The sequence below is a fragment of the Protobothrops mucrosquamatus genome, unplaced genomic scaffold (assembly GCF_001527695.2).
Source record: "Protobothrops mucrosquamatus isolate PMUCROS unplaced genomic scaffold, P.Mucros_1.0 scaffold1652, whole genome shotgun sequence".
In the NCBI taxonomy this organism is placed as follows: domain Eukaryota; kingdom Metazoa; phylum Chordata; class Lepidosauria; order Squamata; family Viperidae; genus Protobothrops; species Protobothrops mucrosquamatus.
In genome coordinates this window covers 66,541-79,956 of record NW_015387809.1, presented here as the reverse complement: position 1 = coordinate 79,956, position 13,416 = coordinate 66,541, and the positions used below count along the sequence as shown (strand labels likewise).

The window sequence follows — 13,416 nt, the reverse complement described above, 5'->3', positions numbered from 1 at the left end:
AAATAAGATGCAGGAGAGTATTTGCGAAATTAGGTGTTGTGTTCAGGTTATCAGGAGTTATTTTGATTTAAGTTAAATAAAGAGAGAGACTTCCTACAGCCATTCAAAGCAGCCCAAAAGGAGAATCCACAAGGGTGAACTATATTTTTGGTGGCTAACTGCCATATTCAGTCATGTGCAGTATGCTGAAAAGCCAAGTTCAAAGAGCTGGCAGAGCCTGGAGAAAAAGTAGGTAGAACTGGCGGTAAAAAGGGCTGGGCATAAATATTTGATAAATGAAAAACATTGACAAAAAGCAGTAGCCAGCCAGATTTTTCCAAGAAATAGTAAGAAAGCTTTAGCAGCAGGCAGACCACACATTCTCGTATTTATAAGTATATACCATCCCTGAAATGAAAGTACGGTATATACATGCATACATACTCTGTCTTCCTCCCTCCCTCCCTCCCTCTCTCACCCACACACACAAACAGAGTGGACAGAAGGCAAGCTATTCCTGTTTAATATAATTTTATATAACAGAATATTAATGCCCAAGCCTTGAACATGTACTTGATGTTTTTTTTTACTGTTCCCTTTGTCCATATTCTAGCTTGTATTTTTCCTGTGCCCAGCACGGGAAAGGGTGTGCAATGTGAAAGGAGCTTTGGAGTTCACACAAAAACTTTTGACTTCACAGATTGCAGTTTTCAGCACTCCCCACCAGCATGGCCAGTACTGGGAATGAAGCTTAGCACCATATTATTATTATTGATGATGATGATGATGATGATGATGATGATGATAAAGTTGGAAGGGACCTTGGAGGTCATCTAGTCCAACCCCCTGCTCAGGCAGGAAACCCTATACCATTTCGGACAAATGGCTGTCCAGTTTCTTCTTAAAAACTTCCAGTGTTGGCGCATTCACCGCTTCTGGGGGCAGGTTGTTCCACTGGTTAATTGTTCTAACTGTCAGGAAGTTTCTCCTTAGTTCTAGGTTGCTTCTCTCCTTGATTAGTTTTCATCCATTGCTTCTTGTCCTGCGTTCAGGTGCTTTGGAAAATAGCTTGACTCCCTCTTCTTTGTGACAGCCCCTGAGATATTGGAACACTGCTATCATGTCCCCCCTCGTCCTTCTCTTCGTTAAACTAGACATATCCAATTTCAGCAACTGTTCCTTATATGTTTTAGCCTCCAGTCCCCTAATCATCTTTGTTGCTCTTCTCTGCACTCTTTTTAGAATCTCAGCATCTTTTTTACATCGTGGTGATGCCAACCTATACTATTAGGACAGCATTGGCAACAGCCTCTTGTCCTATCTTTTTAGAACTCTTTGGAGCTGAAATTGATGGTACTGTTTCCTATCAAGACTCTGGAAAGGGACAAAAAAACCTGGCTTTGTCCACATGAGACACACTACCTTATTTACTCTGCATTATCTCTTCCTCCCCCCCCCCCCGCCAACATAGATGTGCCACTAGAAAACAAAAATTTGTTGACCTTCATATTGGAATATTCATAGGTTTGTAGGGTAAGAAAGTGAAAGTTCCCACTGCTTTTTTATAATTGTCAAGATTGCATGAAAAAAAGTCTCCAGTAAGTAAATATTTTCCAAGTAGCTTCAACTTGTTGCTCAATACCGTTTCCATACATAGTAGGTGACTACCAATTGACTTTGGCTTTCAAAATACATTAAGCAAGGTTGGACCTGGTTAGGACTTAGATGGAAGACCTCCAAGAAGAAACCCCAGAGTTGTGTGAACTAGATAAAGAAATTGAAAATGCATCCTGGAAGAACGGTCTATACTGCTGCCTAGAAAACTACATGGATGCATCCTTGTAGTTCCCTAGACTCAAATTGGATTCCAGGGAATGTTACTTTTAAGATTTCAAAGAAATTGAAATCACAGACTATTATTGCATATTTAATCATTTAAATTTATTTATTATTTTATTATTGCACCTAATTGACTCTGTTTAGCCTATCTTAGTCTTTCTCTGTTACCAAAAGTTATTTGTCTGAAATGGTATATAGGGTTTCTGGCTTGAGCAGGGGGATGGACTAGAAGACCTCCAAGGTCCCTTTCAACTCTGTTATTCTGTTATCTGTTATCTTAAGGAGTCCTCTAGAAAAATAGCTGGTCATTCATGCTGCCTCTGTGGGAGACTGGTTAAACTATTATCCCCTTTCCCTCTTAAGATTCCTTAACATGTTATTAAACAGACAAATAGATGGTTGCATTAAATGTTGATCATTTTTGTAATCAAGTGAAAACAGCAAATGTCTAGGGGAAAAAGCCCTTTAGGGACTTACCAAGAGTTGCGGTGAAGGCTTACATTCCCACTCACCATCAGAAGAGGATGAGCAATAGCCAATTGTTGCTTGTTTCCTGGCAGTTAGACCTTCAGATCCTGAAAGAGAATCAAAAGTCTCAATGACACAGCCTTTATTCTTTTCCTAGGATCCGACTGCAACCGCTTATGCTGCACCTGCTCATAGCTTCTCAAAGCTAGACCCGAACAACAGTTTGTAAACCTGATTACATTAATTAAATTTTGGCTACTGTTCAAGGCCTTCACTGCCTGGCAGTCCTGCTCTCATCCTCACAATATGAGTATATCAAATTTTATGTGCAACAATGGCTCACCCTAATATTAAAAAAATTAGGCCTGTTATTAAAATGCATATCACAAGTTAGCCACGTTATCTCCCCATGTGGCATAAATAAATGCGCCAAGACTGAGCCAGCTCTTAAACAAATTGCTCTTATGTGGCTTATAGCATCTGGCACCCATTTTTCTTCTGTGACATCTGCTCAGTGTAAAATAGCTGGCGTCAGAATGTCTGGTCATATTTTTAAAGAAGTCACAAATATAATCAGAAGCAAATGGACGTCTTGATGGAGGCTTTATCACTCAGCCTTCTGCAGCATAAATATTTCATTAATGGGATCCAAATAAATGTCACTTATTCTTTCAGTCTCCCAATCTCTATCACAGCAGGTATTAAATAATAGGTGCTGTTTGTAAGCACACGCATTGCAACACTGCAGAAAGCTCGATGGGAAAGGAAGGAGGATTTCTGGGAATAACTTGCATACCAAGTCGAATTCAATATTATGCCCTAACTCTACTTGTTACCCAGGTCATCAGCATGATGTTTTAACAGGAACTGAACCTGCTCTCTAACAATTTACTTGTCTAATTCATGTAACCCCTCCTCCTGTTAAATTAAACAACAGAAGCACAAGGAACATCTGCTGCTGCACTTAATTTGCTGCAAGATTAATGATTAACACCTGGATTCACTTATGTTCAGGGCAGGAGTGACAAGGACACATTGTTTAAGATGATTGAGGGCTTCTTGCTTACAGTAATATCAGATGAGTAACTGTGAATTTGCTATAAGTGATGGCAGAAATGCATGTTGTAGAGGCACGCAGAGATGTTGCTGTGTTTTGGAGAGACAAAACACTGTTTGGGAGGGCTTAGCCACACAATGGAAGGTTATGATCCAGGAAGGTTATTTTTCAATGCCCTGCTCTCAACAGGTTATTCTGCTACCATGCATTTTAAGCCAAAAAGAGCATAAAAGAGCAGTACCTATTATTAGGGCCAGGAGCTATAGCAAGAGAAAATGCCTTGATAATTCACACAAAAACATACCAGACAACAACTGAGAAGGAGAGCAAAGCCCCATGTTACAGGTTATATTAAATAGGACCCTGAATCAGAAATATTTAAGGATACGTTATCCAAATAGTAGCAGAATATATTTTGTATTCCTATGGCTTACTAAATGTGCAAGGAGTACTGAGGAATCCTTCAGAAAAGACATTCCCTGCAACAATGTCATTTTTGAAATGCATTCAAATAAATTTCATGAAAGAATTCCATGAAATCCACCTGGAAATAAAATCAAAGTTCATAAACAGTCCAACACTCCAGAAGACAGACTTAAGATGCAGAAGGATCTTGACAGATTTGAACATTGGGCATTATCTAACAAAATGAAATTCAATGGTGAAAAAAGTAAGGTTCTACATTTAGGCAAGAAAAACCAAATGCACAGGTATAGTATGTCAAACTCGCGATGTCATATTACGTCGCGCGACGTATCGTGACTTTTCCCCCATTGCCGGCAATGGGGCGGGCGTGGTTTCAGTGTGACGCATCCGGCCCGCGGGCCGGCAGTTTGACATGCCTGGTGTAGGTGGTACCTTGCTCAATAGTAGTAACTGTGAGAGGGATCTCGGAGTCCTAGTGGACAATCACTTAAATAGGAGCCAGCAGTGTGCTGCAGCTGCCAAAAAAGCCAACACAGTGGTAGGCTGCATTAACAGAGGGATAGAATCAAGATCACATGAAGTGTTAATACCACTTTACAATGCCTTGGTAAGGCCACACTTGGAATACTGCATCCCATTTTGGTCACCACGATGTAAAAAAGATGTTGAGACTCTAGAAAGAGTACAGAGAAGAGCAACAAAGATGATTAGGGGACTGGAGGCTAAATCATACAAGGAACGGTTGCTGGAATTGGGTATGTCTAGTTTAATGAAGAGAAGGACGAGGGGGGACATGATAGCAGTGTTCCAATATCTCAGGAGTTGCCAAAAAGAAGAGGGAGTCAAGCTATTCTCCAAAGCACCTGAAGGCAGGACAAGAAGCAAGGGATGGAAACTAACCAAAGAGAGAAGCAACCTAGAACTAAGGAGAAATTTCCTGACAGTTAGAACAATTAATCAGTGGAACAACCTGCCTCCAGAAGCTGTGAATGCTCCAACACTGGAAGTTTTTAAGAAGAAACTGGACAGCCATTTGTCTGAAATGGTATAGGGTTTCCTGCCTGAGCAGGGGGTTGGACTAGATGACCTCCAAGGTCCCTTCCAACATCATCATCATCATCATCATCATCATCATCATCATTATTATTATCATTTTAAATTAGAATAAATTGGGGCACATTTGCCTTTAAAGAAAGAAACTTCAGAGCAAAGTCCAAAAAGAGAATGTAGTCAGTGTCTTTTTATGTGTACATTCAAAATAGGTTTGACTTAGTAATCAACTTTATAGTACTTGACATTCCTTCAGAATTTCAAACAATGCTAGAATTCTAGGTTAGGAGTTAGGTTATACTAACAGAAGAGATTAAAAATTAGGGTCAGAATACAGTAGCAATTCCTACTACAGCTACAGTCCTACCACATAATGCTACAATCACTGCTGAGCTTAAAAATAGGAAAGGTCCCTTTATCTATATCCTGTGAATGAGTAGCCCCTCCTCCTCACACACAAACAACTGATCCATGCCCAACCTAGCGATTCCATGAGATTACTAGATAGATATGTAGATGAGTATCCCACCTAGTAGTTAAGGAATGCAAGAATTTAAATCATTTGCCTTCTTCAGAACTGGAAAAAAACCCACAATCTGGCCCTACCCTGTATATGTTCTACCTAACAAAGATTGCTAGGAATTCTCATGTCTCTCTCTGATTTTTCTATATTATTCTGCATTATTTTGCATTAGTCTGCATTTTTATGATTCCCATTCAATTTCATAGAAAAGAAAGTGCTTTCAAAACAATATAAAAGAAGAGAAAAACATCTGGAAGTCTTTTGTTGCCCTGTATGGAATCCTTGCATTTAATTTAAATGTGATGTAATTGATGGGTAAATTTGAGTATCCTGACTTTCAGCATACAGTTTTGGACAGCTAGCGATGCTAGACCTCTACATGTAATTTTACCACTCTTGATTATTTTCTTTATAAAATGGGTCTGCAAACCTCTCTAACTTCCTATATTTCAATTATATTTCAAAGGAAGACATCAGAGAAAGAACATTTTCTATGAAGAAAGTTTCAGTCTAGCAGATGGGATAGCCAAGAAGACCTATGGAATGCAGGACAGATATGAAAAAAGTGATCACCAACCAATCCTCTGCTTCCTTTCAAAAATAATAGAAGTTCAAGTGCAGCACCAAAAGTATTCTAAAGAAGATTAAAAAAAAATAGCAATAGCAATAACACTTAGACTTATATACCACTCCACAGTGCTTTGCAGCCCTTTCTAAGGGGTTTACAGAGTCAGCATTTTGCCCCCAACAATCTGAGTCCTCATTTTACCAACCTCGGAAGGATGGAAGGCTGAGTCAACCTTGAGCCGATGAGAATCAAACTGCTGGCAGTCGTCAGAATTAGCCTGCAATACTGCATTCTAACCACTGTGCTACTACGGCTCTTTTAAAGAACATTCTAAAGCAGTGGTTCTCAACCTATGGGTCGGGACCCCATTTGGGGTCGATCGACCATTTCATGGGGGTCGCCAAGCAAGGCTGTCCGCCATTTTTTTTATCTGCCATTTTTTTTGTCCGCCATTTTTTTCCCCTTTTCCGGCGGGTGCTGGGCTAGCTGGTGGTCGGCCTGCTCCATCTCTGCCGCTTGCCAGCTACGCCTCGGGCGGCGCAGGGGGCAGAACCACGCATGCGCGGCGCTCCCGGGCAGGGAAAGTCCTCGACTTACGACCGGTTGGGTAGTCCTCGACTTACGACCGGTTTAGTCCTCGAATTACGACCGGTTGGGATCGCGGCATTAAAAAGGTTGAGAACCACTGTTCTAAATCATCCTGACCTAAAAATCCAGAATCTCTTTTACAGGGAAAATTGGAGGATGGATTCCCAGTATAGTAGTATAATAAAATACAGTATATGTTTCAAATGAGTAATATATGTCATCCTTAATTTAAAATATTTTTAAATAGCATGCTTACCTAAATATTCTCCTTTGGAAGAATTACTTAGTACTTTATCAACATCAAAGATGGTAGTGGGAGACATAGCTGGCATTAACAAAGGGCTTTTAATGCTGTCATCTTCTTTATTCCTCAAATTACTGAATAGATTCCACACTTTGTTCCTCTCAACTGGATCATCTAGTATAGAATTATCACTTTTAGTTTTGTGCCTTAAAGATGGATGCAGCATGTTCTTTTGATCATAATCAATATATGACTTCCGAGCATTTTCTTTGAGGGTAAATCTTTCTAAAAGCGTGGGAACATCAACTTTATTAGAGTAAGAATGTCCACAGTGAATATTGTTGGATGATCTCAGATGCACATCATATTTTGGAAAATAGCTTTTATCATCAAACCGAAAATCTTCAACCGAACTGGACAAATTAGAGATAACTGAACTCCTAGGTTCAAGGCCCTGTTCTGTATTATTCAACATAATTAACTCTTGCATTTGTGCACTGGAGTCTTCCTGATACTTAGTATTTTTCCAATTATCAAGCTGAGCCAGGTTATGAGAGAAATTAAAGGTGTTTTCCAGAGGACGTTTGGTATGCACATCCTGGCTTTTTTCCCAACCTTCTCGTATGGATTTTCTAATGACATTAGCCATTAACTTCAGTGACAGTTTAGGCTGAGAAGCAATGCATCTTTTTGGACATGTATCACCATATTTTGGACATTTCTGTTCAGGATCCCAAACTGGCAAAAGATTATCTGAGAATTCAGGAGACCTAACATAACTAGGTTGCTTTGGAATGTGTTCATCTCTAGTAAAATACGGATTCTTTGGCCCCGGAATTCCTTGGTCTTGGTGAGCAATTCTTGCCTCTTCTGGTTGTGAATTCCTCAGAGCACGGGCTCTGGCCTGCCGCTCCATTGAAAGAGTTAACTTCCTCATTATTTTACTTTTAATTTTGTTTAAGGATCTGTCTTGCTGTTCCTTGGTGGGCTCCGAAGCAATTTTATCTCCTTCATCAAGGTTTATGGAGGATGTATCTGAGTTTTTTGTAAACAATCTTGAAGTCAGTTGCTGACTGTTTACTGCCTCATTTCCTAAATATTGCTCATTGGTACCACAGTGGTTGACTCCAGGTTTAAGACAACTGGGAATGGTAGCCCAATCAGCATGAGAAAGGGATTGACTATGTGCCCCTGGATAGCTATCTACGCAGCAGTGATGAGGAATATAGAAAGGAATTTGTTCAGGTTCATTGGTGGCTTTTTCTTTGGAGTGAAATTCTGCACTGTGAGGTTGGAAATGTGCTTTCGTTTCTGGAATGCTGTTGGGATATGTCAGCTGTAAGGAATGCACAAAATGATTATTTTTAGAGGAAAAATGTAGCTCCTCAGCCATGCTTCTATCTGAGGAGGATTTTGAAACAAATCAGTTCTAAAAATGCACATATAAATATCAAGGCAACGGAGAGAGCTGAAAACCATTGAAAAGATGAAAACCATTCCGATAAAAATGGAAAAGGAACACTGTTGATGGTGATGTTAGCCAAGCTCCTCAAATATTTGTGGGGTTGTAATTGTAGGAGTCTTTATTTGCAGTAGGGTGCACCATAGCTAGATAACATGCAGCAAACCTAATTCTGTCTCCCAACTATTCCTCATTATTAAGAGATGCTTATTCCTCAACTGCATGGTTCAACAAATATACAACTTGTCTAAGTGAAAAGCTGGGCTACATAGGCTGGCTGGCTGGACCTTAGCAATTTTCTGCTACACTTAGCTGCAAATAATCAATAGCATCTCTTTGACCCTGACTGGATTGGACTATTGGCCACCCTGATGCATTTTAGCCCGCAAGTTTCATTTTTTATAAATTGATTAGCTTTAAACCCCATAATTTGGATTCAAAAACACAGGGTGTTCTTTTTTGAACTTTGGAAACATATGATCCACTAGAGGAAACCCAGCAGTGAAATGGAGGAGAGAGAGGAATCTTCATCAATTTCCTCACCAGTTCTTTCCAAAAGGGACTCTGACGCTTTTCTTAATAGGATCCCTAAGATATACAGCCCTGTAAATGTAACTGTGACAGAAAAGAGATATTATATATATATAGTTTCCTTCCTGCTATAAAAAAAATCTACAGCAAGTTAGACATTTATGGACAAAGAACATTGTTCTATGCAACTCTACTTTTTCATTTCTGGATTAGCCACTCATAAGACCCCTCATAACCTGAAGCAGTTCTCAAACAAAGCTCAATGTTACCTGAAGTCTGTCTAGCCATTGTCAACTTCTACCACATCTCATCTTAATGGGCTCTAATTGTAGCAGGTGGAAGAAAAGGTATTTTAACATAGAGCATTTCTCTTTTTTGTCATCTTATTGGATGACTATATGCAGGCTCTACTGAATGTGATTAACTGTTCCTATATCTATTCTAATAAATGGTTATAGGGAAACATAAGAGATGCTGTTTCCTGCATGGGTATGTTTTGTAAGGCAAGCAATATAGAAATATTTAAAGAATTAAAGTTATAATTAGATAAGAGACATCAATTAAAGTCAATGCTTGTTTGAGCCTCATTTTCAAGTTTATAGTTACATCCTTGTAAAAACACATCCTTGTAAAAACATCCTTGTAACTATAAACATTTTCAAGTTTATAGTTACATCCTTGTTAAATATCACGTGTTACCATACTGTTGAGACAAGATATATGTTTTCTTATTAACTGAAAAATGTAGAGGACAATTTTATTCATTTTTTGTGATTATTCTATTTGTAGTATATTTATTCTACCAATAAAGTTGTTATACAAATTCCGAAACAACTACCAGGAATTCTGGTTGCAGAAAATTCTATGGAAAGGGATTGTTCCATTTCCAGGTAATAACATGCAAATGTTCTATATGAATTTTTGTTAATATTTAATTTTATCTGTGATGAAAGAAAATGTCTTTGAAATAGACAGTACAGCTTGGCTTGTTCAATCTGGTTGGCAAAGTCAGAGGCTATTAACAGTGTCCAGAATTTTTCAAAGGTCATTCTTAGAAAAAAAATATCAGACACTATAATGATGGCTTTCCTGGAGTTGAGACATGGAAGAAGACAAAGTCATCCTGTTTTTGTGTACTTGTTTATAGCCTGCCCAACCTGAGTGCATCCATGTGAGTAAAAACAAAACAGAACAAAAGCAGGGTTGCTATCCTGCTGTTTTGTAAGATAAGCTAGGCTGCTAGGCTAACATTCTTTACCAACCTTGTTAGAAAGGTGCCAAAGTGAAGTGGAACGCTTTCACTTTTTGGGAGGAGGGGCTGTGTGAAGAATCCATTAACTAGTGTGGCAAATATTTGAAGGGGAGCAGCTGGAAACAGGAAAAGTGGGAAAAGAGGGTATTAATGCCCAAGAACCACTGGAAAAGTAGAGTGGAAAGGATTGTCAAGAGACTGGAGAAGGAGAAAGGGAAATAAAGGTAGGACTGGAGAGACAGACAGACAAGGAGGGAGGTGAATTTGAGAGAAAGCAGCTGAAAATGTGATGGAGAAAAAATGGAAGTGGAACAGTGGGTGAATGAGAGGGGTGGAGAGAAAGTGAACGCAGCAAGGGTAGAATAAAAAAAATAACCTCTCAGGATGGCAATCACAGAGGTGCAATCAAAGCTCTGCCCATTTTTAATGTGCATCAATACAAAAATGGACAATGCTTTGATTGCACTGTTGCAGTTGCCGTCTTGATTTTTTTTTTAACCATACCCTGTGGACACTCCTGGCATTGGCTGAGGGAGCATAATGGGCAGAATCTAACCGTCTACAGTTCTGTGCCAGGTAACTGTGTAGCAAAGTGAACCGGGAAAGCCATCTGTGAAGTTCAACAGGGAAGCTCAGGGGATATTTATTTTTTTAAAAAACATTATGTCTAAATTCAATCCACACTTTCCCATCCCACATGAGATGGGAACAAAAAAAACCCTTCTGCTTCTATGGTCTTTAAAAACAAGCCTTGGGGCAGATGGGCAAGAGTCTGCAGTTGTGACCTGCCATACTTGTGGTTTGTTTGTATTCCTGGCGTATATCTGTAGCAACTCATAAGTGACTTGAAAAAAAAAAAAAAGCCCGAGGACAGAAGCATAGCCATACTTCAACTGATGAGAGAAGATGAAGCTGTATCAGATACATAAAAGGAGGCACTAATAGGAGCTGCGAAGGAAAGCAACTCTTTAGAAGAAAATTGAACAAGGAAGCAAATGTAATGAAAAAGAATGACTATGGTTTTATCTTCACATCCTGCTAGCCCCTCATGGCATGAAAATGCCCTGATAATTATCTTTGTACATCACATCAGCGAGAACATTGCTTTTGGGTCATCCTCAGCCCACCAGAGAGACAGCCTATTTAGCTGTTCCTGCTTTGACATAGGCACACAGAGACATGTCTCACCGATCATTTGGGTTGGTAAAATAAGTGGAGGGAGCTATTTTTAAAAACAGCCTTGATCTGTCCCACAGATCTGTATTTAAAAACAGGGTCTGTGCAGAATATCTACTATCTCCTGGGAAGCACCCACCGGTCCTACAGGTCGAACACTGCTGGTCATCCATTAGTTCCTGGAAAAGCAAGAGAAGAAAAGTCTCCTATTTTACTGACTCTGTAGATCACTGTTTCCCAGCCTTGGCAGCTTGAAGAAGTATGGACTTCAACTCCCAGAATTCCCCAGCCAGTTGTCAAGCTGCCAAGGCTGGAAAACACTGCTGTAAATCATCCACATCTGGGATGGATAAATGCTATTTAATAAAGGACGAGGACATTGACTGCTTTACTAAGCAGAAATAGGTCCTCTACTATACATTTGTTAGTCATATATTGGGAACAGGTTTTGACAGATGATTACAACCCTGGATTTAGTTCTCTGTCAAAACTTATTTCTTCCGTTAGGAAGGGTGATGGTTGATAACACCAGAAAAATCCACTTAACATCTTCATTAAGTTGTTTTTTGCCCTTCCTAGCATTTTCCTGCAAGTGCAGGGTTTGCTTTTTACAGATCAACCAAGTGTTGACCCATTAGTTGTGACAAGAGTTGATTAACTGGCTTGTCTCCTGAGCTTGTCTCCAGGGGCTGAGAAAGTGACTGGCCGAAAGTCACCCACCCGACTCTCAGGTCTCAGTCTTTGGGTTTCTAGCTGTTGTTTAGCCACTAGACCCTATTGTCTCCCCTATATTCATTAAGTTTACATTTCTGAGGACAGCACCAGAGGTTTTTTTCATTGCTGAGTAAGAATAGTACTTTCCAACGAGAGTAGCACAAAGGGCATCAGCCTTTGTTGTTGTTCTGTCTCAGAGTACAGCACGGACTCAGGGATGTGCTAAATCCTGCACTGAAGAGATGGACTAGATCATCTCTTCAGTCCCTTCCAACTTCAGTCCCTTCCAACTCTATAATTCATATTAAGGTATTTGGAGGAACATATTAACATTGTTCTAGTTCACGACTCGGCTGAAAATCTGGCGGCGGCCTGGGATGTGGCCGCTGCCGCAGCACTGGACCGAGTCGTGCCTTTGCGGCCTCTGACCCGGCGCAGATCTCAACTGGCTCCCTGGTTTACCAAGGAGCTGAGAGAGATGAAGCGCCGGAAAAGACGCCTAGAGAGCAGTTGGAGGGCTAGCCGAATCGAATCCAATTGAGCACAGGCAAGGATGCAGGTTAGATCCTACCTAGTGGCGATGAGGGTGGCGAGGTCTAATTACTACTCCACCCTCATTGCATCATCAGATAATCGCCCGGCCACCCTCTTCAGGGTGACCCGCTCCCTCCTTCAGTTGAGGGGGGGGAGGATCCCCTGGAGGGGAGGGCTGAGGATTTTGCTCAATATCTGCATGACAAAGTCGCTCTGATACGAGAAGGTCTTGACTCCGACTGGGTGGCCCCGGGGGAGGAGACGGGAGTTTGACTCTGTGGCTCCCGAGGACGTGGACAGGATCCTGGGGAGGCTGAATGCAACCACATGTTTATTGGATCCATGCCCCTCCTGGCTGGTACTGGCTGCCCGGGAGGGTACACGAGCCTGGCTCCAGGGAATTATAAACGCTTCTCTATGGGAGGGTGTCTTCCCCGTAGCCTTGAAGGAAGCGGTGGTGAGGCCCCTCCTTAAGAAGCCTTCCCTGGACCCAGATGTATTGGCTAATTATCGCCCGGTCTCCAACCTTCGCTTTGTGGCGAAGGTTGTTGAGAGTGTGGTTGCGCAGCAATTCCCTCGGCACCTGGAGGAAACAGTCTATCTAGACCCGCTCCAGTCGGGCTTCAGGCCGGGATACAGCACGGAAACGGCATTGGTCACACTGGTGAATGATCTCTGGAGGGCCCGGGACAGGGGTTATTCCTCTGTCCTAGTTCTTTTGGACCTCGCAGCTGCTTTTGATACTGTGGACCACGGTATCATGCTGCGGCGCCTGGTGGAGTTGGGAGTGGGAGGCACCGTTATGCGGTGGTTCTCCTCCTTCCTCACTGACCGTACGCAGTCTGTATTGGCAGGGGGACAGAGGTCGACCCCAAGGCCCCTAACTTGTGGGGTGCCACAGGGGTCGGTCCTCTCCCCCCTACTGTTCAATATTTATGTGAAGCCGCTGGGTGAGATCATCCGTGGCTTTGGGGTGGATTTCCATCAGTACGCTGATGATACTCA

The 13,416-nt window shown here is 41.3% G+C and overlaps 1 protein-coding gene across 1 annotated transcript in view; it reads right to left on the bottom strand.

Moving 5' to 3' along the window:
- Positions 1–13,416, bottom strand: part of MICALCL (MICAL C-terminal like) — a 36,311-nt gene that overhangs the window by 13,288 nt on the left and 9,607 nt on the right. The window contains exons 5-6 of the mRNA XM_029285419.1: positions 6,755–8,078; positions 2,331–2,393 (exon numbers count right to left, since the gene is read on the bottom strand). Of these exons, the coding sequence (XP_029141252.1) occupies positions 2,331–2,393; positions 6,755–8,078 (1,387 nt within the window). The remainder of the gene's footprint in view (positions 1–2,330; positions 2,394–6,754; positions 8,079–13,416) is intronic.